Source organism: Thunnus albacares, chromosome 16, assembly GCF_914725855.1.
Source record: "Thunnus albacares chromosome 16, fThuAlb1.1, whole genome shotgun sequence".
Lineage (NCBI taxonomy): Eukaryota > Metazoa > Chordata > Actinopteri > Scombriformes > Scombridae > Thunnus > Thunnus albacares.
In genome coordinates, this window is record NC_058121.1 from 16,670,045 (window position 1) to 16,697,326 (window position 27,282).

At 41.3% G+C, this 27,282-nt stretch overlaps 2 protein-coding genes across 4 annotated transcripts; both read left to right on the plus strand.

Annotated features, from left to right (window-relative positions):
- Positions 1-7,037: 7,037 nt before the first annotated feature.
- Positions 7,038-14,697, plus strand: elovl4b (ELOVL fatty acid elongase 4b). Its single transcript, XM_044329927.1, has 7 exons — positions 7,038-7,301; positions 9,284-9,375; positions 10,203-10,390; positions 11,320-11,400; positions 12,459-12,630; positions 12,763-12,890; positions 13,337-14,697. Exons 2-7 carry the CDS (start codon positions 9,309-9,311, stop codon positions 13,613-13,615), a joined length of 915 nt encoding a protein of 304 aa, XP_044185862.1. The 5' UTR covers positions 7,038-7,301; positions 9,284-9,308; the 3' UTR covers positions 13,616-14,697.
- Positions 14,698-17,235: 2,538 nt separating this feature from the next.
- On the plus strand, positions 17,236-26,278 carry LOC122965361 (protein SOGA3-like). Of its 3 annotated transcripts, none has more exons than XM_044329371.1 (11): positions 17,236-17,502; positions 17,859-18,613; positions 19,258-19,482; positions 19,884-20,042; positions 20,134-20,202; positions 20,748-21,017; positions 21,096-21,467; positions 21,680-22,342; positions 22,500-22,848; positions 23,463-23,502; positions 26,147-26,278. In XM_044329371.1, the coding sequence occupies exons 1-9, from the start codon at positions 17,439-17,441 to the stop codon at positions 22,608-22,610; spliced, it is 2,688 nt and encodes an 895-aa protein (XP_044185306.1). In that variant the 5' UTR covers positions 17,236-17,438; the 3' UTR covers positions 22,611-22,848; positions 23,463-23,502; positions 26,147-26,278. The 3 variants fall into 3 exon arrangements, with proteins under 3 accessions (XP_044185306.1, XP_044185307.1, XP_044185308.1); XM_044329372.1 differs by having other exon boundaries at positions 17,238-17,502; positions 22,718-22,848; XM_044329373.1 differs by having other exon boundaries at positions 17,457-17,502; positions 17,849-18,613.
- The last annotated feature ends 1,004 nt before the right edge of the window (positions 26,279-27,282 follow it).

The following is a 27,282-nucleotide window of genomic DNA, read 5'->3' on the forward strand; positions in this document are numbered from 1 at the left end:
ATTACCAGACAGACATCAGTGTGGTATATCCTGATCTGATCTGACAGTTATAGTAATAAGGGTGTGCCACAGGGAATCATTTTGGGCCCCTTCCCGTTCACCATGTATTAAAATAATACAGGCTCTTTTGTGCATGAATATCAAATATATCTTTACTTTTTTACACTATTGTTGATTATCCAGGAGAAAATTACTTTTTTTACTTCAAAATTTTGAATTGAGAGGATAACATATAAATACTTTGATATTTGGCTCAAATGTGAATTTTCATTTAAATATCATAGAAAACCCTGTTAAATTGCAATTGTATTGTGGCTTTTTGTCAGAAACAGAAGTGACTTCTCTCTGAGTTGCAAGGAGAGCATTGTTGAAGCACTCAGTTCTGCCTCCACTCTTAAACCCTTAGACAGAGTTAACCAGTCTGCTCTTAAGTGCATTACTGGAGATAATTATAACACTCACCATTTAAGTGTAAATTATATGATTGGTTGGCCTCCCCTGAATGATAATGATTACTGCTATTTATTTATCTACAAAACCCTTACTGGAAAATTGTCATCATATATCTTATCTTTGCTTCTCTGGAACTCTGACTCATAATTAACTTGCACTAATGATTAGCTGACACTTCAAGAGACATATACCAGAACTGATTCACTAAAATTATTTGCAAAGTTACCCTGAGAAAAGCTGGAGTGTGGGAATTTTGTCATAGAGAACCCCCTCTCTCCTGGTCTCCCACTTCTGGCAGTGAGAATAATTACAAACACACTGTCGACACATGCTTACATCATAGGAAGCCTACTCCGTCGCTACTGTTGTGGCTGTAAAACAGTGGATAAATTGTTATGAGCATCACACAACCCCTGCAAAATGACTCATTTCACTATCAGAATTTGATCTATTCATTGCGATAACATTTGGAAAGTCTAGAAGATAATGCACATGCTCTGTGGGAACATTGCCAGACTTAAAAATTCTTTAAATACAGAGAGATTTATCTGACGGTGATAGGCTTAATCAGCATAGTGTGAACTTGTTTGGCAAGGGCTTGAATGTTACGGACATTCATTTATATATAACAGTTCAACACTGCATGTTTAAAAAATAAAATACCTCAAGCCCATTTTCAATAATCACCCATAGCTTCTTGAACTTGTATTCTGTTTGTTTACTGTATTTTCTGTTTCTGTCTGTTCGTGTACAATATTATATTTATTTTTCAGTGTAACTATAAACAGGGTGTTGCTGCATGCTCAGCCAACCTACCTTGAACAAATAAAGATGAAAAAGTATTTATATGTGTGTGTGCGTACATGTGGATGGACATGTAACATGGGGAACACCATAAGATAAAGACATAAGATGAAACTGTCTCTGAGAGATGACAGTGACTGAAAATGGTAAACCGCTGAGAGAAGGGAAACTTAACACGGTGAAAGAGTGAAAAACTGAATAAATAGAAACTGTACAAGGAAGTTTTGGCAAAAAGAGGGGAAGGAAAAACGCATGAGCATGGGTGAGAGAGAAAGAAAGTGAGAGAGAAAGAAAGAAAGAAAGAAAGAAAGAAAGACAGAAAGACAGAAAGAAAGAAAGAAAGAAAGAAAGAAAGAAAGAAAGAAAGAAAGAAAGAGAGAAAAGTATAACAGAATAACACGAAAATTGGTGCTCCATCATCACTCCTTCGCATGTGGGCCCTGGGCACTTCTGGCCACACACTGCAACGGGGGAGGGGTTCCCCTTACAAAGAGGCCAAATGAGGACAAGACACTGTGTGTGTGTGCACATGCAGAGTATATATGTGTGCAGCTCAAATCCTGTTTTTATGGGGAGCAGTTAAAAAACCCAGTTATCCTCAAAATGGCACAAGCTGTGACCTAATGCCACATCTAGTGAGTCACTATAGACAGAGAGGAATCAGCTACTGAATGAAGCCAGTTAAATCTCAGCCTGATGCATATGCCTCTCAAATTAAAACCATATGAAAAGACTCTAATGGAACGTACTCGATCCAGATAACATAGAAACTGTGAACGAGAACGACACGGCAATTAGGTGCAATTCGTGAAATTGTAGTTACGGCAGGAGCAATAATTAGAGGAGCATCAGTTCAGTCGTTTATGGGAAATTGTTGTTGCACTTTGTTGCATATGAGAATGATATACAAAGTGTTTAACCTGAAACAAAAATACAGATTTAAAATGCCATGATTTATGCATTTTGCAGACACAGCTAGAGATTTGTGGGTCATCACATGCAGACATACCTGAAGAAACCATTGAGAAAAGTAAGTATATACACACACTTAAGGAGCCAATTCTCTAAGCCTGTAATTTCCTGGCCGCACATGCTGAAACAGAGGCGGGACTTGAGAATACATCTTGACTAAGTTATAGTCTTATTCCTATCTGTGCTTCTCCTGTCACACATAATCAAAAAATCACTAAAACGTCTGCCAGTAATAGTGCTGGTGACAGTAATTTGTTGATGTGTCTTCCAGGGCTCAATGAGTTTCTTGCATGTAGGAAAATGTGCAAATAGATTCTTCACGTTGCAAATTTTTGACTTCCCAGCCTATCCCAGTCACAGGAGCCCCGTGTGAAAGAAATTACCCCCTTAGTAGGAGAATGTTTTGTAAAAAGTGGTATTTCCCAAAAGGCTTTTTTAAAGCTGTGCTCCGCTCCAGAGGTATGTGGAAAATGGTGCGTCCCAGGTGGTTGGCTGTGAATGTGCCCTTCAGAAGGAAATTTCCCTCACAGAGATTTGGTGGTTTGTGCACAGTGTGTTCCTGCATAAATCATAGACTAATATATCTCTGATGGATGCTCTGGGGGCTAAACGGAGATGGCTACACTCTGGCAGTGGCTGGGTTGGAAATTGTGAAATGTTTACCCTTTTGAAAATGGCACTGGCAGATGTAAAACGACATATGAAGACCATAAGGAGTGATAAAAAGCATGTAACATTAACAGACGCTGACTTTATAAGCCATTAAAACACCACATGCAGGTCAAAGTTGAAATAAGTAACACAAATATGGGAAAAATTATAAGATTAATGAATGAAAAAGAAAAGAAAGAACAAAGCCAGAGAACGAAAATAGGAAGGGTGAAAACAGGAAGCTCAGTCACTAACACATGACAACCGAAACTCTAGTATATAGCTACTCTGACACACACACACACAAGAACACATTCAGATACATGCAGTCAAAAATGTTTTAGTAGTAAGACAAAAAACATGCTTTTTTAATGACAATGTTAAATGCTTGACAATACTGACCATATTGTATATTTAGCTTTATATTGGTTGATGATCCTATTGTATATGAATGTAGTAAAATTCATCGAAATATGAAAAATTTGTTTTCATCTTCTTGTCTCTCTTCTCACTCTGTAATCTTGCACTTATTCCACTGTCTTTTTAATTATTGTTCTTTTTTTTAATTTATTGTAATTATTTATACATTTGAGCTCAGAGGAACTGTAATGACTTCACTTGTACTACTCTGCATATAACTAAGGTAATAACCAACGGCTGACATCTTTACTTCTCAATTATTTGACTTTTATAATAAGCACATTAATCCAACACTGGCTCTTTATGCAGCAAATCCAAAAATGTGCCCTAATATTTAAAAATACCACAAAGCTGAACAGCCACAACTCAGTGGGACTTACTTTCCAGATGTGAATGTCAAATGAGCCATACCGCTTTACACAAACACTGCCAACTGTAATATAGCCAGGAGTTGTTAATGCTCTATTCAGGGCTGTTCTAATATTAAGTATTTTTATTCAACCCTCAATCTGCAGCCAGCCCAACCCTCCAGGTTAGACTGATGTGGTTGATGGAACTACAGACCGGTAGTCATGATACTTCTCATTACAGGACAGCCGACGTGACTCCTTCACATTCTTCATTTGCCACATTTTCAATATGCCAAACCAAATTGGTACAAGGACCATACAGATGTGAGTGTGTGTGTCTGTGCAAGGGAAGTACTGTAAGACCATAGTGTGCAGTCGGCCAGGTGAATCTGACAAAATAGCTAAGTTGTATCTCACTCAATTTTTCACAGTAAGCAGGCTGCTACATCTCCTCCTGGGGCATCTGTTGGGTCCTTGACCAGTTGTACACATGCCAACCTGCTCCACCTAAAGGATAGGACAGTGATATCAACGGCAGTTTACATAAGCTGCAGATATAGACATATCAATGTCACACGTAGCATAAAAGAAAGTAATAGCTACGACAGTATTTACACATCTGAGACTTGCAGGCAATGCACATAAAGGCTGCAGTTGGCCTGTTATACATCTGCAGGTCTAAGCTGCATGTCCAGACTTTCACAATTCATCCTTTTCCCCTAATTTCATGAATCACAATAGTTACTTTGTCGACCTAATTCAAAAAAGACTACCCATTGTGCTTTTCTAATCATAAACTGATGAATGTTCTACACCACCGAACGCTTTCTCTCTCAACCTTAGGCAAGGATGCCGAGGATGTTTTCTGCTGCCTGAGCAAACATCTGCAAGTATCATAATTATGGTACAATTGCGTTTATGAAATGAACCATCAAGACAAATGTGGAATGAATTGTGCAAGAAGAAACAACTTTTCTAGTGGGTTTTTTTTTGTTGTTTCTTTGTTTTTTTGGTAGAATTCAGCATTGAATAAAGACATCACCATTCATAAAGTGGCTTTCCCTCTTTCTGGATTAAGGTTATATATTTATCATTGATACAGCAGATTACAGTAGTAATATATGCCAAGTACAAATTTCTACAAAACTCTTAATTGTGTCTATATATAAACTGTGTATATGTTATTTCTAAGTTGTTAAATAACTAACAGTGTTTCACTACACTAAAGCGAAACGGACTGGAATGGATGAATTAAAAATGAGTCACTTCACAGATCGATTTGTTTTTTGTACAGGGATTTCATGTAACCAACCATGTGAAATTTGAAATATAGAGATGTTTTTATTATTTGTGTCATGTACAGACAGAAGAACGCTGACTGTTTTGGACCTTATTGGATTTAACTAGATAGATTTATGCCTTGGATTTGGGGAGAAATGAGAAACATGTATTCCACTGAATCACCAGCACATAGTCATGTAGGATCCAGCTTCCTCCACACCCACCCACCCACACACACACACACACAGATAGAACAACATAACTCACTCCTTTACTGTTATGGATACTAGCGACTTTTGGGTCTTTGGACCAGATTAGCAAAGTCCAGCTGGATGTTGGATTTGTCACCATGGCTCATGGAAAAGCAAAGTAACAGAAAAAATCCATGAATGACACTGGAAAAGGATACAGCCACTGAGCCTTTTTAATGAATCAGGTGCTCCAAGGTGACACAATCCACCCCATGTTTAACCATGTGTGCACTAGGGATGTGCAGAAGGCCCAGTATTTGTAATTGTATCTGTATTTGTTGAGGCAGCAAAATTATTTGTATTTGTATTTATATTCAAATAAAAGTGGAAAGAGGCTTAAAAATCCAGTTTTTGTTTTTATTACGCTTTAAATTTTAGAAAGTTAAAGTGTTACAATAAGTGTTCATGAATAAAGTACCTTACAAAGGAAGTCCCCACACCGGGTCTCGAACTGGAGTCTCCCAGATCATAGATGACTGTGCTGACTACTGACCTAAAACTACACCCATAACACAGAGACAGCACACCATGTAACATGTAGGGAAGAACTTCAAAGGCGATTATTTCTTTGCACTTTTCATTTAATGTCTATTCTTTACAACCTAACTTTGCGGAAAGGAGAATGGGAACAACAGGTTATGGAGAGTCCCTTAGGAGCACTTTGCGTGTGTCATTAGCTCAGATTTATCTCTGGGGAACATCCCCAACTCCAGGAGTGATGTCCAAATAAGAAAATGTGCGTCATGTAGCAAGTAGATGTGACTCGTTGAGACCTGCTGATAGACGTAACAGCGGAACAGAGGTGAGAGACTAAGGTAACGATGTAACTGACCTGCGCACTGGTATTTAACAATTTTTTTTTTCTTCCTGAAAACAAATAATTTTTAAAATATTTGCATGAAACAAATATTTGTTAAAAAAAACCAAAACACTATTTGCCGAATAATGTATTTGTATATGGACACACCTCTAGCGTGCACACAGACCCTGGATGTGAATGAGGAACTGGTTCTCATGCTATCAGCTCAACTAATTTTCACTCAGGTATTTGACATTTCCCTTGTGATGTACAGTGTTTGCAGTTCTTATGAACTTAATGGCAGGATGTTTTGGTACACTGCAGCAGAAAATAGGAACTCAATTGTTGACTTACTGTTACAGATTAAATGCTTCCCTCAAAGAAACTTCACCTCTTCTGTTGAGCAGATGAGCTGTTTGTTAACTGGTCATTTTCAGATCAATGGCTGCATTTTTTAAATTAGAGCTGGATAATGTTTCAAAGGCATGCACTCTACACCATCCTGAGGCAAATTGGAAGTAGCACATCTGCAAATTGAGCGTGAACCATCTTTTGTAGACTGTTTTTATTCATGAGTTCAGGTAGATAATCAAGTAAGAGCTGTTTTTATCTGTCTCGACCGAATTCAAAGGAGTTGCACATTGAGAGGATGTGCTGGGTTAAGTATTAATCCAAAAATAGCTTAACAGTACCATCTAGTGTCCAGTCTGCAGAGCCAAAACGTATGAATTCAGACAACCTTTTTTTAGAGTGTGGAAACATGCTCTGTATCCATAAACTAAAATCCCACAATGGCTAGGTTTATGCAGTTTAATTAATTAGTTTGTTTGCTAGATAAGTAGTTCATTAGTCATTCAGTTAGTTATACATATAAGCATTAAAGTGGATAATTGTCTTCGTCACACAAAGCCATCACACACACACACACACACACTAACACGCACACGCACACACACACACACACACACACACACACACACACACACACACACACACACACACACACACACGCACGCACGCACACGAGGCAAGAGAGCGAATTCCCGCATGCGCAATGCCATCTGGCTTCTCGGCGTCCAGGAGATTGCGAGAAGATGATGCGACTGAGCAGAGCGAATGCATAATTGGCCTATCTTAGTCATAGCTTTTCACTTGCCTTGTCTAGTTTCTTGCCAAATTGCTGTTTAATGTCGAAGTGTAAGCAGAGCGCTGTAGAAACTGATTAGGAGCAACGGCAGGAGAAGAGAGGAGCCGTCACTGAAAGGAGTTGGCGCATCAAATTGCACCGGATGTCATTACACGCTCTTAAATATCGAGAACGTGAGTAGCTGTATCTTTGTATATCTTTTTTTGTGTTGTTGTAATTTGGTTTTGTATATGCTAAACGCCCTTTCGGCATTTACTTCAAAAGAAAAAAAAAACTTGCACACTTCCAGTTGTGAGCATTATTATTTCGGGGGGTTAATTTTGGCATCCGTGCATGGAGAGAGGAGTCCAACCCTTTGTCCACGACAAATCAGTTCCTAAGTGAGTCAAGGGAGACACTTTTCATCACATTTTCAGTTGGGTGTCTAATCTCGCCTTCTTCTGCTCTTAGTTCCTCTCAGCCACCCACCTGTTACAGTAAGCCTGGGCGTAAAGTCACCATTTTAATTAAAAAAAAAGGCTTACGCAAAATCAGAATTGTCTTTTTTAATTGGCTGTGGGAGAGTTAGTCCTTTTTTTTTTTTTTTTTTTTACTAAATTAGGCAACATATGAGTAAGATAATGTGAGATCATGTTTATTCATTACCATATTATTATTGGAATATGACACTAACACTGTTTTTTGTTACATTCTCTCTGTGAACAAGCGTTATTTTAGTGTGGCACAGCACAGGCAGGCAGGCAGATAACCATCAAACGGGCTTGTGGGTCGTTGGGCATTTGTACTTACATCTAAGCTCGTTGATCAATTGAATTTAAGCCTCTTGAGCGGTCCGAGCGAAACCTGCTGACACATGCGCCCCTGCCTTTTTGTGTGCGCACAAACCCGGTTAACCCGCTCTATCTCATTTCCCTCCGCGGCCCACTACAACTAAACTCAGTGGGTGTGTTTTTATATGAAGCCCTGCAAAGAGGCTCCTTTCTGCAACATATCCAGCCCTCACAACCATTTGCAATACAGCTCTAAAGTGCTCACCGCTTTTCCTGTCAGTGGGCACTCATTGCTGGAGAGTAGTTACTGTATATAGACAAATGAATTATTTAAAGGACAGCTGATCTGACGCATCGGATTAATTATAGATTAATAAAGAAGCACCTGCTCCCAGGTGGATAAGAGCTGATTGTTATGCAACACTGCTTAATTAGAGTCAATGAGATGTAGCATCTCTCTCTTGATGTTCTACTTTTTTTAACAATTGTATTTTGATTATTTTAGTCTTTCAATTAGTGTTTTCTGTCTTAAATCAGTGGATTTAGTATAGAAAAAGCTCATAATAGAAAAAGCTCTGTTTTAAGTTAAGGAGGTTAATGAAGGCATTATTAAATCTAACTGTCTCTCTATCTCTGCCTCTCTATCTATCTATCTATTTGTCTAATTCTTTGTTTAACTTCTATACATTATACTTTGTATGCACTGCACACTCAGCTAACCTTCAGGTAACAGACTGTTAACACAGACAGGCAGACAGAAAAGAGACAGATGGAGAGAAAAGAGTGTCAGGAACAGAAAAGAAGAAAGAAAGAGCAATTGCAAACCCCAATATCCTCTATCCTATTTCCTACAATTATCTCAAACTGTTGTGACTGACTAGCAATCATAAGAATCAATGGAAAGTGCATTAGCATCTCATTGAGGTTATGTTACCATACAATATCAAATGAGGGCAAGTGAGGAGAGGCCTAATGTTCTCTTTCTGGATGTTTGCAGCTATAGTGAAAAGACTGTGATAGGAAAAAACTTGATTTAAGCATTTATTATGAGAATAGTAACATAATCCAAATCACTGTTATAATCCACAAGGCTCTCACACGTGGCTGTTTTAAACATATTATTAGAAGCCTGTTTTATATGTATAGGGTGCTAAATTTTCACTCTTGGCTACAGTCCAAACTTCAATATATGCACATCTTGATTGCAAACATGCACAAGAGTATTTGTAGAAAGTTACACATACTGTGAGCACAAAATGATTACACAGTGGTGCTCCTCATGCTTCTAGTTACACTGATAGGATACGTATGGCCTGTAATTTAATATGGGTGGCTCTCAGTGACTCTGACTTTCCTGCTTCTCTCTCTCCCTCTCCCTGCTGCAGTATAAACAAGACCAAAGGCAGAGCCATGGAGGCTGTAACACATCTGGTGAATGACAGTGTAGAATTTTACAAATGGAGCCTTACTATAGCAGGTAAGCTGGGATTTTTTGGATCAATTTCTAAACCACAAAAGAGTCATGCTGCTGCTACAGTAGATACTATCTCACCACTGACAGCTGAGTCACTGATTATTTTAAATCCTACTGCAGATTAAAAATGTAGTCTTTTATTATCACATGATGTCATTATCAATGAAAAATCTTGGGATATGTTTTACTCACAAGCTTAACTGTTGAGAAACAGGAAAATGACAACACCATTAGAGGAATCTTTACAATGTCATCGCCATAGTAAAGATCAGAGGAGTTTTTAACTAATTTTGACCATATTGTTTAAACCACCTTTTTTGAAATTGCCTTTGTGATACGTACGTTATTATCGTCCATCGCACTGGAAAATGGCATGAGAACATAACTATGGGTCATAGTTAAACCAAGAAGGAGCGACACATGATTTGTGTGACACATGATGTTTAAACCATTACTTGGTTTAGATAATATGGTCAAATTGGGAACTAAAACCTGTTTTATTGCTTATATATCGACGTCTTGTACACTGTCCCTGTATGTATGTAGTGAGGCTAGTAAGTAATTGTCATCATTACCCAAAGAAATAATGGCAAAAACTGAAAAAAAGGTGAAAAAAAGCATAAAAATGTTGTAAGAGCTCACTATTTTCCTTGTACTTCACCTTTTTGTACAAATGCTACAGTCTGTTGAATGCTATAGTTGTGTGTGAGGGTTGTTAACTTAATAAACCTATTATGCTGCGCCCATTGCACATATTTTTGTATCTGCCTGTGTTATTTCAATGTCTCAGCACACTCTCCCACTATTGACATTAACCCATTCTCCTCCAGACAAGAGGGTGGAGAGCTGGCCGATGATGTCATCTCCCTTCCCCACTCTGGCCATCAGCTGCCTGTACCTGCTCTTCCTGTGGGCAGGGCCTAGATACATGCAGGACCGCCAGCCCTATACACTCAGGAAGACCCTCATAGTCTACAACTTCAGCATGGTGGTCCTCAACTTCTACATCGCCAAAGAGGTCAGTGCCACTGCAGATTCAACAATGGAAGGACACCTAGATGACTTCCTGTATCATATGACTTCATGTATCAGTCGATGCCCATGTGTGCAACATGCAAAAATGGCCACACAGACTTATAGTTTGGCTATATTGAAGAAACACTACGATGACCACACTATGATGGAGAATCTTAAAAATTAAATGATAATAACTTGATATAAAACAGACTGCAGGTCTGATAGTACAGGCCTCACATAACACTAACATTTACTTAACACTCTACAAACACATTCCCACATAGAGAAGCTGCCTAAACTCCAGTTTCTCTGCCATAGTCTACTGAACTAATAAAAAATAATTTCCTACCTCGCAAGTCAGAAGACCTCGCATTCAGTCTGTTTTTGCAGCTGTTTTTCCCATTTTTGGCATGTTGCATGTTTGCGGTGAGACTTGCAGAATGCACTTCGTTTTTTCAAAAAGGACAAAAAGGAGCCTGTAGAGAAAAATTAGAGCGAGTGATACCACTTACTTACAATTTAGCCACTCTAATACAACATTCAAGTGATGGAAGAGTAAGTTTAGAGTGTGGGCCTGTGAGAGGGCTTGTGCATCTGATAAATTATTTTACAACAGATAAAAATAGAAACCCAGACACAGAATTTTGATCAGTGATATATTCACTCAAATGAAAGAATAAACCGTAGCAGATTCTGCAATATGCAAAGCAAAGCATGATGGATTCTAGCAATGATCTCTAATCCCTGATTCTGTATAAAATTCCTTTGATATTTTACTTGAAATAACTTCTGTTTAGTCCTGCTGTCTTGTCAGTGTTGCAAGCATCCTGTATTTTTTGCACCCTCCTTGTTTGAACTTTTGCAGTAGCTTTTTTTACAGCCATTTTCCTGTCAGTCTCCCTTTGACTCTGGTTTGTTTCTTACCACCAGCTCCTACTAGGCTCTAGAGCAGCCGGGTACAGCTACCTCTGTCAGCCTGTCAACTACTCGAATGATGTCAATGAAGTCAGGGTGAGTTTCCTCCAACGCACAAACACCTATGCACCACATATGCATGTAGACAGATACACCAACCTCTCAATCATGTCTCAATCATCACTAACTGCATATCGAGCAGTGGGGTTGATCCAGGTCTACCAGGTGGGAGGATGCTGTAATCCTACTTTTGACATAAGGATCCCTATTTTTGTAGTTCAGTGCATTAAGTGTTGTCTGGGGTTACAGGAGGAAAGACATACAGAGAGGATTGAGAGATAAAAGTTTATATCTCTAGTGGTGTCAGGACAAAATAGGGCGTGGCCTGCACTCAGAGAGGCTGAGGTAATTGATCTCACCACCTTTAAACTCCACCCCACCACGTCCACCATCACCTCCTTGCTCTTTCATGATGGCATTAGTAAGGGATAAGAGATGCCACAGCACCGTGGCTTAGTGTACTACGTCTTTGTCCATGTGTGCATCAGGTGAGGAGGAATGAGGTAAATAGGAGAACACACAGGGAGAGATTTGTGATGTGGTTGGTTTCCAAATCTCTTCATTTAATTTTATGATTAAAGTCTGAATTTCAGCTGAGGGATAAATAAAGTGTCATCCTATCCTTACTTACTATATAAGATATCTGCACAATAGACTACAAATGAGCTATGGATTTCATTTCAAGGTATTTGCTTCATTTACTCACATACTCACTACAAACGGTGCCAATATACTGTATATCATACCAATTACTCTAAAAAATATGATATAAACATTTGTTACTATCTTTGTATTCCAATTGCTGAGTATACTATGATCCTTTTGTCATACATCCATACTGTGTTATGATATTACATTACTGTATGTGTTGAGTTTTACATTTCCTTAATTTTTTTAATGACCTGCTCACCAAAACATAAAGATTGAGTGTTGTGTTTTATTATTATCTTCTTTCCTGTTATAAGTTTTTTCACAAATGTAACAATCAAATATAATAATCACGTCAAAGATGCAGTCACTCACAGTGGTGTAGGTGTCTATGAGCCGCCCCACTGAAGCAATATAATTGACTCTGCCTTGTTTCACGTCTTCAGATAGCGTCTGCTCTTTGGTGGTACTACATTTCCAAAGGAGTGGAATTCCTGGACACAGTCTTTTTCATCCTGAGGAAGAAGTTCAACCAGGTCAGCTTCCTCCACGTCTACCACCACTGCACCATGTTCATCCTCTGGTGGATTGGTATCAAGTGGGTCCCCGGTGGACAATGTGAGTAAAAGGTTGGGGGGGGTTGTATCCAGTTGTTCAATTCATTACATTGATCTTCTCAATAAGGATTTTAAAAGCACTGGCCTTTTATAGGTGGTATGACCAAAATTTGTCCATGTTATCTATCCACAGCTTTTTTTGGTGCAACCATCAACTCTTCCATCCACGTCCTCATGTACGGTTACTATGGCCTGGCCGCCTTGGGACCTCAGATGCAGAAGTACCTCTGGTGGAAGAAATACCTCACCATTATTCAGATGGTGGGAATGACTTTATGGTTACATTTTTTGAATAATTGTTCTTGGAAATTGCAATGAAAAGTTTTGTTTTCCAGGCTTCTAGCATGTAGCAAAAAAAAACCAGTAGTACAGATGTTTAAGTTGGCAGATATATGAAAGTTTGCTGTTATTACCAGCAAGCTAGTCTTCGAAACATCTGAGGCACTAGGAAAGAGCAGATGAATGTCGTCATTTTGTCATGGTGTTAAAGTCTGTTGATGCCTTTGAGAAAAAATATCCAATAATTGATTCAATTTATCTGTTATCTTATTACTTTGTTACTGATTTCTGTCTACAATTTCATAATCATATAAAAGATTTGTTTGTGTAGGGAACAACATGTTCATTTTGCTCCTTTTTACTATGTGTCAGACTAGTTTTTGCTTTTAATCATATAACTGTGTGCATGAATTTTATGTGTTCAACAGATCCAGTTCCACGTGACCATCGGGCACGCCGGCCACTCCCTCTACACAGGCTGCCCTTTCCCCTTCTGGATGCAGTGGGCTCTGATTGGCTACGCTGTCACCTTCATCATCCTCTTCGCCAACTTCTACTACCACGCTTACCGAGGCAAACCTTCCTCACATAAGGGAGGCAAGCCCGTCACAAACGGCACCTCTATGGTAACTAACGGTCACAGCAAAGTGGAGGAAGTGGAGGATAATGGAAAGAGGCAAAAGAAAGGAAGAGCGAAAAAGGAGTAAAGAGGGAGAGGGGCTTTGCTTGGTGATAAACAGAAAGAGTACAGTTATTTTAAGGGCCAGAGAAGGAGGGAGGGGAGGGAAGGGATAGAGAGAAGTTCAAACCAGACAACCATCCCTGCAAAGAATTGCAGTGTGTGTTTGTGTCTGTAATGGCTTCTGGTTTTGACAGGAAGAGGGTTGTTTGTCTCCATTACAGTTTTTTTTATCAAGAAAATTGAAATGTTGATCATGTAGGCTCCGTGCTGTTCTGTCCAACTGTTTTGGACCATAATATGACCAAAATGTTCAAGGGCCTACAAACTGCTCAGCATCCACTAACTTATAAACCAAAATTCACCTCCAACTTTTTTACACTGAATTCCAGTATTGTTTTATTTGAAAGCTTAAATAGTCTTTAATATGCTAATTTATTTTCTAGTGCTCTAAAATATTTTAAGGAATTTAACTATTACAACAAAAGAACATGCAAAGGTTTATACCAAAGGCTTTTTTGGGGATTTGTTTTGTTTACGAATACTTAGAGTTGAAAAAAGTTTAGAAGAATGAAAAAAAAACGCGTTACAAAGTTCTCATATCTGCCATCTACTGTATTTGATTACTCAGATTACAAAGGCTCTTTATTTCTCTACACCATCTACCAAACGAACTTGTCATGGACTTAACATGTCTTTGCTGTCTCATACTGATGTATCTGTGCTGCATTTACAAAATCAAATGCTATTTCCTTTGTGTTCATTGTGAATTCAAAACTTGGTTTTAAACACACGGGGTGGGCGGGGACAGTAGGTCCTTTTAGTATTTATGCAAATTTGTGGATACCTTTGTTACACTACATATTTTTTTGTGGGTCCTCATGATTTATTTCTTTTTGCTGTGCGATGTAGCCGAGGTGCAAGAATAAGAGATTGAAATTCAGCTCAATATCGTCTCACTGCCACGTAGGACTGAAGGGAAATTCATCCTGAAAAGAGCTTTTTTTTTAAGGAAACAAACGGTAATTTCATTGTCTTATTAATTAATGAAATGGACACAGCTTGTTGCTGCACATATAATTGAAATAAAGACAGTGTCAGCACCCCATATATTGTGTGTGCACGTCTGGTTTTGTGTGTGTATGGATCCATAGGATTGAGTACAGGATCAAGATGTCACCCATCAGGAACCTAATCTCATACTGAAGCCTCCCCATCCCCCATCTTCCTGTTTCCTCTCTCGACTCTTTCCTCTACTTCCTTCATCTGCCTTTTCCATCCTGGGATCTGCAGGATGGAAAGAGCTCCCATAGGTGTGTGTGAGAGAGGCAGAGGTAGGCTGTGTGTCTTTGGCCTGTCCAGACAGATCTGCCCTAATCTTTTGGGGGTAAATTGGCTTTAGCTCCAAAAGAGCTTACTTCAACGTCACTACATGAGTTACCCAGGAAAGCAGGTCACTGGAAGAGAAGCCTTTACTAATCTGCCATCAGGTCTCTACTGCAACTCTCAAACAGTATGGATTAGTTAACATTTGGCTTTGACAGGAGAGGAGGAAAAAAAAAGATGTTCACTTTCTGGCACAAAATATAAGCAAACTGATCATTTTTTACAAGAAAAACACAAGTGATACTGGTGCAGTGCAACTTTACCCGCCCCATCCATATGTTTTTCCACACTCTTGCCATCCATTTCTTCATTAGCTTGTAACAGACACACCATTATCCATTGCTCTTACTCCACACTGTGGATTCACTAATGGCATCTATTAAATTATTCATCCACTATCCTTTTCCCATTTTCCAAAGGCATCAGATCATACCAATTCAACAATCACTGACAGTTCATATCTCAGGCCAGATAGCATATGCTTTTAGTGTATTTTGCATTTTCTCCTCCTCCACATACTCCTCCCTCCATCCTACTGTATATGTACTACTTTACTCTCCTCCACCTTATCCTTGTGCACCACCACCTGTCTCTTTGCACCCGTGGCATGAGGGTTGAAATGTAAAGAGGTCTAAGGGTGTAGATGTGAATGGTAGGCTGGATGAGATGAGTGCGAGGAGGTGTATTTGTTCTCCTTGGGGACACAGAAGGATCTAAGCCAAGGGACTAAGAGGATTGCAGAAGGGCCACAGCTTTTCTATCAAAGGCATTTAGCGCAGGTCACTATAACCTACATCCCTGCTGCTGCAAGAATGTGCATACACATACCTGTATGCACACACATGCTGTGGATCTTGGGCTTCTGCGCCAGATTAATTAGTAAATGGCTGCTGCAAGTGCACTTTGCTGTCAAACTTTAAATATTCACGTCCCCATGCAACACTCTGTGGAAACTATTCGTGTAGAAATGAAATTGCTGGTTCTCAAACCTATTACTCTTAACCTGCCTTTGATAATGTGGGACACATTTATACAGGCCTGTAATTTCACAGTTGACTGACAGTCGACTTACCCACCCAGTCTTCTAAAAGGGCCAGTCTGTTAGAGGGTGAAGGGTCAGTTTGCAGGGGTTAAGCCTTGCAAACCTGACCTGTCACTCACTCATCTCATTAGCAATTATATGACTAAGGAGCTCATTCTAGCCTATCAGAGTGGAAACAGTCAGCGTTTTACTGACACTCCGTCTGTGTGGGACAGATTGCCTTCGGAGCTTGTGCTGAGTCGGTTTTGTGTGTGGACAGCACCCTCTGCTGGACCTGAATTTAGCCGTTACATTCCTGGGTCAGATACCGATAAGGTAAGAGGGCCATATAGTGTTGTTTCTGGTAAAAGTGGATGAAACATACTGTATGTGAATGCATGAAAGCTTTTATGTATTAAAGCCTGGATTAAGAACTGTGCAAGCAGGCAACTGCCCCGGGGCCCCAGACCCTCACAGGGCCCCAAGGCTCCAGGTTCACCATGTGGCAAATAGTTTCCGGTAGTCTGATTAGTTGCAAATGTGTTAAGTAATACTGTCTGCACCACTAAATCACATTATAAACGGAGATGATAAGGGCCTTAAGGGGACACCTGCACTATTACATAATACAATATGTATATAATTCTGAGGCTCAAATTGAATGCTAGTATTAATTTAATTTAGCTTGAGGCTACAAGGTGCATATTCCTAAATATATATGTGCTTAATCCAGTTACAACAAATTAATTACAGACTATTTTGGGGGGGTTAAAGCGAGGACAGCACACCTAGTTTACTTACTCCTAGCCTTTCTTATTCATTTTCACTACTTTAAGGATTCAGCACCCTGCTTTATTATTTTGAGTCGAGCACATTGTATCATATTTTTCATGGAGGGTTAAAGCCCTGTTTTAAACTCTGTAGACAGTAAAAGTAGTGTCATTGCTAATGTTATTAAGTATTTATTCCCAGTAACATGCAATGCAAATTTAGGTTTAAGAGGCTTCTTTGGAGACTACTTTTTCTTACACGCTGCTTAAATTGTAAGTTTTCCTTTTACTACCTACTTTGGCAGAGGTATAGTTAATTATGTTCATTCCAGTAAAGCAATCTTTAATTTGAATTTTACTAAAGTGGGATCTTATAATGCAGTGGTTCTAAAAGTGTGGTCCAGGGACCCCCAGGGGTCCTTGCGGGTTTCCAGGGGGGCCCCAGCAAAAAGGGGAATCATTTATTTTCACTATAATTACATCCATAAGCAACATAATGACACTTTCTGTAATTAAACATCTAAAAGCAAAAATCTTATCAAATGGGGGACTGTAATCTAATTTCTCAGTTCAGGGGTCCTTGACGTGAAAAACTTTGAGAACCACGGTTATAGGCTAACACAACAATGGGGGAGGGTGGGTGCTTCCTGATTTGACGTATATGATCACGTCATATGGCCCGTGCCCCTGCAGTGCCTGGTGGTGCCCTGTGTCAGCGACTCCCAGCAGCTCTCTGCGGTAAGGATTAATATATAATGTGGAGCTCTTTTCAAATTTTTAGGTCAGTTGCTTTGGGTCCAATGGGCTACAGTCTGTCTGTAATGGTCCTGGACAAAAAGAAGTAGGCCCACATCTCCCTTGTAAAGTTGGGTCAGGATGAGAAGGTGAGTGCTTTTAAGTCTTGGAGAAAAGCGGCATCTAGTGGATTGCCAGCCCGGAGCAAGTTAAAACTTTCTGGTTATTTGAATGTCACAAAATAGTTGGAACCATGGTTAAGCTGTGTAACTAAATGAGTTCACACCCTCTGCTCTTGCCCCATGTTTAGCTTGTTCAGGATGAAACAGTGTAAATCATATGTTTGGAGTTTCTTTCAGTGCAGCAGAGAATGAAGCCTGCCGCAAGCGGCGCTGCAGCTCCTCCATCATCGTCATCAGCTGCAGACAATAGCGCAGGGAGGAGGCAGCACCGGGCTCCCTCGCCGGCCAGAGCCCTAGAAGGGGCAACCAAGCGAGCTCCCAGGCACCCGGGCAGGTCCAAGTCTCCTCTCTCTGCGGGAAGTAGGAGCAGTAGCATCGGGGTGAAGGAGAGCGTGAGGTCCGCTGACGGAAGGGAGAGGGAGCCCGAGAGCCGCGCCGGTGCAGCTGTTCACCCGGATGGTGCTGAGGCTGATCTCGTCAGACCAAACAGGGCGGATGCTGTAGGAGGAGATCTGACAGATTCAGCAGCGGCCCGTCGCTCCACTTTACGTCTGCCCTGCCTCCAAGGTGACTCCAGCCAGCGTAAAGCCTCGTCTTCCTTTTCGGTGAAAGAGAAAGGGAAGAAAACCGGAGACGGAGGCAGCCGCAAGGAGAGAAGCGGCGCGTCTGTGGGATGCGGAGCGGGCCTCGGTTTGGGTTTGTGGAGAGGAGGATGCTTACAGGCTGAACTGATCCACTTCCATCTGCAGAAGAGATTGAAGAAAAGCGGGGCGAAGATGCAAACCAAAGCGGACGGCATGAGCGCAGAGGAGGCCGCTCAGGGAGAGCCGGAGCCGGCTGCAGAGGCGACAGAGGCGGGGTCGGTGACACAGCAGGACCAGGCCTTTGAAGACGAGATGGAGAGACTGCTGGAGGAAAACGAAGATCTCAAGGTTTGGCGCTTTGCCACATACGAAATTTTATATAGACTGATTGTGCTCCATCACCAGCTTTAAATATGATATGTGGAGATGAAAATACAACTCGTCACCTCACCAGTCGATATTGTTTTTATATCAGGTCAATCAAAATGGTCCCTTCACTGTCTGAGAAGGAGCCACGTAAACATCAGTTGATTTATGTGTTGAACATCCTCCATGTCTTCACCAAGAAGATAAAGCTAAGACCTAAAGGGAAATTACACTGGCTACAGATAACTAATTGGCTATTGATCATAGTAGTATTGATCTGCCATGATCAATAATATCATTTGTTCAGAAGAGGGACAATCAAGGGAGTCAGCAGCTGGGATCTGCATCATATGTATGTGCCATGTTGGCAGCTGCAGTAAATATTTAAGGAATAAATCTTGTCCTAATAGCATATTAAATCATTTTCAATTCACATCACATAAAATCGTGCACTCGTCCGAAGTTGGCTGTATGTGGCTCGTGTCCAAAACATCCATTACTCCATCCGTGGAGTCAAAAGTCAAATTCTAAACCTCTAAAGATTACAGATTAACTACTGCTTGTTTTAATCTTAACCAACATATTTTATACTTTAATTGTGACACGTACAATAATCTGTCCGCCAGTGTGAGATTGAAGAGATGAGGACCGAGATGGATGAGATGCGTGACACGTTCTACGAAGAAGACACTTGTCAGCTGCAGGAAATGAGGCGTGAGCTAGAGAGAGCCAACAAGAACTGCCGGATCCTGCAGTATCGTCTGAGGAAGGCCGAGAGGAAGAGACTGCGCTACGCCCAGACGGGAGAGATCGATGAGGAGCTGCTCAGGAGTCTGGAGCAGGACCTGAAGGTACAGAGGGGAGGGGGAAAGGTGTCTGTCTGGGTGCAGTTTGCAGGACATCATGATTACTTTTGTCCAAAGGATGTCATGGTTAATGTGTTATGAATGTATGTTACGAATGTTGATACCACAAATGAAAGGCATGGCATCTAAAATGTCAGAAAGCTGCCATAGTCTCTGCTTGACTGCCATTCACTTTATTGGTGTATAAACTATTTTTATATAGAGTTATTTAGTTTTGGAAATGATTGTTAAACTTTATTAAAGGTGAAAATAAAACAAGGAAATCACCAAAGTTGGTGTTTAAGGTTTTCAGTTGACAACAAATATTCTCAAGGTTTATCATCACTTGAACTAAACTTCGTTTCATGAGTGCATTTTTCAATGAAATCACAAAACAACCACTGCAGGTAGCAAAGGATGTCTCTGTGAGGCTGCACCATGAGCTGGAGAAGGTGGAGGAGAAACGCTCAAAGACGGAGGACGAGAATGAAAAGCTGAGACAGAAACTCATAGAGGTGGAAGTGACCAAACAAGCTCTACAAAATGAGCTAGACAAAGCCAAAGAGGTAAGTACACACATATCACTATCATACACTACTGCTGGGAGTGTGGTGGTCACACATTTGATGAATTATATAATTCACTGTCCTCCGATAGTCTCAAAAGAGAAGAGGAAGCAAGGACATCCAGAAGGCAGACAAGAAAGCAGCACAGACTCCCACTGAGGTGAGATGTTATTACAAATACAATAATCATTGACTGTCATTCAGTTTTTTTCTTGCCTGGCATTAAAAATTGTAGTTGTGTGATCTCAGCATTGAATAATTATTTCTTCCCCTCAGCCAACTTGTTGCATATTTGTGAGTGCAGTCATGAATATATATGAATCCCTTCATTCAACCCAACATCAATACGTACATATTGAGTACATAGATTCTGCACGTTTATGCTTCCAATTCAAACATTGCTTTTCCACTCAGGTGTAACAAGCCAAAGCAAATGCTCCAATCATTTGATAAGAGAAGTGTATGTAAATGAAAGCTGTGTTTACAGAGCCCCAGCAATTAAGACTTAGTAGACGTCTTAGTCCGGTGAAAGATGTTTTGGCTTAGAAAGACTGTGGCACAAATCTTCTCTACATTTTAATCTTAAATCCTTACGTCTTTATGTCTGATTACCAGCCTTCTTTACTTTAGGATTAAGTTTTACCCGTTTCTACTTGTATGTGTGTAAATATTTTGAGTACAGTCTGTGTTCTCTCTCTGCTCCAGGAGGATAATGAGGACCTTAAGTGCCAGTTAGCTTTCATCAAAGAGGAAGCCGTGCTCATGAGGAAGAAGACGGCCAAGATCGACAAAGAGAAGGACCGTCTGGAGCAAGAGCTGCAGAAGTACCGCTCCTTCTATGGCGAGCTGGACAGCACCCATCCTAAAGGAGAGGCTGGGGGCCCTCCCACCACCCGCGAGTCAGAACTGAAGCTGCGGCTCCGCCTGGTGGAGGAAGAGGCCAACATCTTAGGGAGGAAAATTGTTGAGTTGGAGGTAAGAGTAGACAATGCAACATGGGGTTATTGAGTGGAAGCTATAAGATTATTGAGTGGGCTCCCCTCTTTCCTGCAGGTTGAGAACCGAGGTCTGAGGTCCGAGCTTGACGACCTCCGTGGTGAAGGAGAGGGGGCCGGAAGCGCTGGGTGTGGAGCCATGGGCGGGCCGGGAGCAGGGCGAGGCCTTGGAGACGATCTGACGGAGCTCAGACAGCAGCTGCAGCTGGTGGAGGACGAGGCAGAGCTCCTGAGGAGGAACCTAGCTGATGCAGACGAACAAAACCAGAGGGTGACCGCAGAGCTGAACAAGTTACGGTTCAAAGCTGGCACGCATGAGGGAGGTGCCAGGCATGGAGGAGGAGGTGCAGGGATAGATGGAGCAAAGGCAGAGGCCCTGCAGGAGGAGCTGAAGACAGCAAGGCTACAGATTAATGACCTAAGTGGCAAGGTATGAAGTATTGATTGATTGTATTGACTCTAATTTGATCATTTCCTTTTGATTATGAGCTGAAAAATAAAAAGCATCTCGTTAAGCTTCATATGAAAGTCTTTTCTAATTGTGTCTCATTTTGTAGAAATTTGATCAAGGATAGAAAAACAAACTAAAAGTTAACAGCTGTGCTCTACCACACTACTACCACCTCTCTCTTGTTTTTTCAGGTAATGCAGCTGCAGTACGAGAACCGTGTGCTCCTCTCCAACATGCAGCGCTACGACCTGGCCTCCCACCTTTCCCTGCGGCCCAGCCCAAGAGACAGCGACGCAGAGAGCGACGCCGGCGGTGCCACAAGCGGTCGGCGCGAGAGCGACGAGGAGTCCACCTCCTCCCGCCTTCTCCCACCGCACCGCAAACGTGAGGGTCCTGTAGGCGGAGAAAGTGACTCAGATGAGGTCAGAAACAATAATGGCAGCAGCCGGTGCCTGACACCCACGAGGGGCCTCTACACCCCCACCGGACCTGAGGGCGCCGCCTCCTCCGCCTTGGCCCGCTTGCTGCCTGGTGGGCGCTGCAGCCTGCGCGAGAGGCAGCAAATGATTGACATACGTGTTGAAGCGGAGAGGCTTGTTCGGACCATCGACCGGCTCATCGCTGACACGGCCACCATCATCTCGGAGGCGAGGGTCTTCGTTACCAACGGGGACCTAATGTTCGGGCGAGGAGGGGATGAGGGTGGAGAGGAGGACGGGGGCAGGATCAGGGAACATGAGCTGCTGTATCGCATTAACGCCCAGATGAAAGCCTTCCGAAAAGAACTGCAGGCCTTCATAGACAAACTGGAAGTGCCGACGCCAGAGGACAGAGAGGCGGAGGAGCCGCTGTCGGTGAGAAAGAGAGTCAAAATGTACACAGTATGAGTAAAGTTGGATTATGACACATGAAACTGGTTAATGCTGACTCTGTTTCTTCCTTTTTCTCACTTAATCCAACCTGTTGTTCCTCATCTGTTGTGGTTCATCACTCCACTCTTCCTCCGCCCAGATGTTCCAGCCCATCATTCTGCTCATCCTCATACTCGTGTTATTCTCATCCCTCTCTTATGCCACCATCTTTAAACTAGTCTTTCTTTTTACCCTTTTCTTTGTTCTGTGATGTACGCTTCCCTTAATTTACATCATCCCTTGTTTGTTTTTTTCTGTGTTGATTTTTTTTTTGTTGTTGTTGTTGTTGTTGTCCTTCCCGCATCATTTGTTGCCAAGGTTACCAAAAGCACAGGAAAAGGTCAGCACTTGCCAAGGCCACAGTCACATTTTAGGACGTGTGGCTAGATTCAACACTGGAGTCTACATTATCCACAACACATTACTGTCTGCATCAATCCCTGAAGAAGGTGAGTTACAGTGTGGAGCCACGCTTCAAAAAACATTATCACCCCTGCTAAAAACAAAAAGGTGCTTAGGCTTGTTGATGTTATGTATGTTGATGTATTTTCTAGGACTTCTAATCCATGTTAGTTTACAATGGATGACCCCATCTTTAAAGTAATAGTTAGACATTTTGGGAAGTACACTTACTCGCTTTCTTGCTGAGCTAGAGGAAGGAGAGCCAGGAGCTGACTAGCTTAGTTTAGCTCAGTTTAGCATAAAGACTGTAAACAGGGTGAAACTGAGCCAGTCCCTATCGCACCTGATGATAAGCATGAGTTGTTGTTGAAAGCTCAAAAAGCTAGTATGTGGACCCTTGAGTTGATATTATGTGGTCACACACATACTGTAGATATAGATGAGAAAATAATCAGACATGAGCAAGACGAGGCACAGTGTGAACATAGACTTACATGAACTGGAGGTCATATAGGTTTAACTTTGCTTACATTGAACTTTAAGGTCACAGGACTGTAGGGGAGGAGACCTAAATCGTAAATCATCTTTATGTCCCGGTTTACTAAATATATTTTCTCTCGTAACGGGTTACAACAGCAGTCACCTCTTCTTTGTTTTTCAGAATGACACTCGATGTGCCATCCTGCTGTTGCTGCCTCAAGGTAAAGTAAGGATGAAGTTTGTTTTTATCCCTCCCCTTAATTCCTGAAGGGCTGTGTTTGTCATGTATTAGGGGACACAACAGGTGGAGGAATGACGGTGTTGATCCGGGGGCTTCAAACTGGAAGGAATTCTGTTGATCATGTCGAATGCCAAATGTCAGATCTTGTCCGGGGGGCCCCCAGAATTCCCACCAGGACCCCTGATTAGAGGCATTCATTAGTAATTGATGGTGTGGCAGATGGAACAGTAGCAACTGTCTTCAGACGTCATTGCAGCAGGATGAGTCAAGAACATACAGATTCAGGTTACACCAGGATGTAGTCTGACATTTCACACATTTTTCTGATTTGCACAGTTTGCAACATAAAATATCTGACACCTGTGTTGCTTGTACTGATTAATGTTTGCTAAATTTGCCCAAAAAACTTATAATAAATCAAATTAAAAAGCTGAGACTGTTAAATTGACCATAAGTGAACTTGAAAGATTGTAAAATAAAAAAATGACATAAAATGTTGCCAAACATGCCCGGCATCCACCTGGCAGTCTCTTTTTCTGGACAATCTACAATAAAGATATTATTGACAGTGACACATTATTACTCACTGTGTCACCCACATCCATTTGGCATCCATTGGAAAAAATGATTTGCAACAGGGGTTGGTCACAAGACAAAATCTGCCCAAGCATCCTAAAGCGGAGTAGCAACAGAGAAGCCCATTGGCCAAGAGATTGCAGCAGCTGAGTAGCTATGTAAACACTTTCCCTCTCTCCGTGAGCCCCAGTAATTATAGCCAGGATGCTGGTGACGACAGTTGTCCCATGGAGACTTCAAATGCTGGAATAAATTTGACATTATGATATTTGATCCCGGCTCCAATGGCGCGCACACGTAAACACAAGGGAGCGGTATAAAGGCTGGGTACCCCGGCTGGAACAGAAAGTTGTTTACCCAATGCTCCGGACTTAACCTCGATACTGAGGCGTGACTGTAGGAGAGGGGGCCCTTTAAATCCAGTTCGCGGGGTTTTACGTAACACAGCGGAGGAAAACCGAGGGGGGAAGCACCGGAGAGAGGGACTTGACAATTTGGCGACGAGGGGAGTGGATCTGTTGGAGAGGCTAGAGCGCACAGCGCGCAGGAACTAGACCAGAGGGAGGATTTACTGGAGGGCAGTGAAAACTTTAATCTAGAACAAGGTAAGGACAGCTGATGATTAATTAAAATAACAGCTGTAATTTGAATTTATTATGGTTTTATACTATAATTTTGAATACATAGTGTAAAGGCTCAACATATTACTAAACAGCATGAATGGCAAACCTGAAGTTGCCTGGTTTTACTGTTGGCATGTTAAGCTTTTTGGTAATTCATTTAAATTTTCTTTATTCTATTTTACTTTAATCTTATTTATTAATTTACTTATTTATTTATTTGGGTTCATGCTTAGGATGCAATCATTTTCTGTTTTCCTTATGTCTGACACATCCGCTCTCCTCGTTCCCATGTGCACTGGTCATACAGCCAGTTTACTATGCATAGTTACAAGATTATTAATATCTGTACTCTTACATCACAGGTGGGAGGGTGGCTGGTACATTCGGGCACTTTCGACCAGGATACTTGTCATATTCAGTGATGGCAACAACAACAAAAAGCCCAGACAACAATAGAGTCAGAATCAGAAATAGGCGATTAGTGTTCCAATTTGGACTTGTTATCCATTAAAACTAATTTTAAATGATATTTACCAGGCCACATGTACTAGGTTTGAGGGATGCATCTGAGGGTCAGTTTGGAATTTATTATATATCATACAGCAAAAGTTTGGAGAGGACGTTTTGATGTTGATCCATGTATCTGAAACACAAAGCCTGTTTAAGAAAAGTTTGGTGACTCTACATCTAAAACCTAAATATTCCCCACAAGCATCCTACATAATCAATCTCTTGTACTGTAAGTCATGTGCCATTAGTTTTTCTTGTTTTCAAAACCAAAGCCAAGATAAATGAGTAAATGGCTTGTAAGTTTCGGTGTTTAACCATATCAGCGATAGGGACAGTGCCATGCTTTCAGGCTGACAGAACTGAGGCCATGTGTCCACCACTGGCTCAGGTTCCAAAAAAATGGCCACCCCAGAGCATGCTTGAGATTTTTTTCTTGCCATGTAGCGAGGTGCACAAGAGGCAGGCTGGAGGTCAAAGTGACCAAGAGTCTAAACACTGATGCTGTCATGCAACACTCTTGTCCACACGTGCTGCATAGGTAGGCTTACATGCTTGCGAATTTTGGACAAGAATGCAAAAGGAGAGGGCCGTAAATATCTGACCTTTGTAAGGGTGGAAAATGTCCAACATGACAAGTCTTTTAAGTAATTGCATTTTACTTTGTCTTACTAATTACCACTGATGCAGTAGTATATTCTATATCCATGTTTGAAGAAGTTGAAACTGATTGTCCAGCATTGCAAAAAAGTGGCAAAAATGTTTATTTGTTTGATTTCGAAGCCAGATTTGGGGTTAAATGACATAGAAACACAGAGGTGGAAAAAAGCTGAAAGCAGGATTCATTTGGTTCTTAGAAAAGTAAACCAATCATTAATGACCCCCTTTTTCCTCTCTTCCATGTATTTGTCTTTATAGTGTTTCCAGGCCATTGAACCTTCCATCCCACGCCAGCAACCCCACTGTGACCTCTTGACAGGAAAGTGAAACAGGAGAAAGGGGAAATTGCCATTTATAAAAGCCCTTGGGTATTGAGAGGCCTGCGTCATGGCAGCCATTGATCTGGAGCGTGGGCTGGAACACAGTGGCCGAGGCTGGGGGCAAGAGAGGCCGGAGCTGATGGACAACTTCGACTCAGAGATGCAGGAGTGGGAGGACCAGCTGCAGGACATCCAGAGAAAGATAGAAGAGGTGAGGTTTTGTATTAAAAAAAAAAGTTGCACTGTGTGTTAGACCCTTGGAGACAGGACTTCCAAATACCTTATCTCGAGTGGAAACTTATTTTGGATAGTTTGCGTCAGTAAATATGATTTTGACTTGCAATGAGTGAAAATAGGTTTTGAGTGTTTTAGTTTTGACTCTGACACACTACTTTTGGTGTAACAAGTCAACCTTTCCCTTACCTGCCTTATTGATGCAGACGTGTAGAGATATAATAGCATTCTGCACAGGTTTAACTCAAACACCATCTAATTATTTGTGTGTGCTCAGTAGTTTGACTAATCATTTAACTGCAGGTTAAGAAATTCATCTGGATCATGTGAATAACCAAGCTTCATTGCAGAATTTGGTTTAACAATGATCCAAATGCGATTGGTAACGACACGTGAAACTTGAGTGTGTGAACATGTTAATGGTTCTGTTACCAGGTTATGAAGTGCTTCGTAGTCCCAAGAGTGTGTGTTAATTGGCGTAATATGTGCGTGCGTGTGTGTGGGTGTGTGTGTGCGTGCTTGTGCTCCATAATAAACTGCTGGCAGCACACAGACAGACTCAACCTTGTGTCCTTGTTGGAGCAATGATACAGACAAATGTTAACAAGCTAATTAAACTGTGATGTGCTGACAGACATGCTCTCTCAGACACACAATCTCTGTCAATCTCTGTCTCTCTCTCTCTCACACACGCACACACACACACACACACACACACACACACACACACAGAGTTTGAAAGCAGATACTAAAGAAAGGTTCCATTGGGAAACATGCTTGCGCAATGTGGAATAACATGTGCTGATCATAAATATAGTTTAGGTTGTGCAATGATTTTGT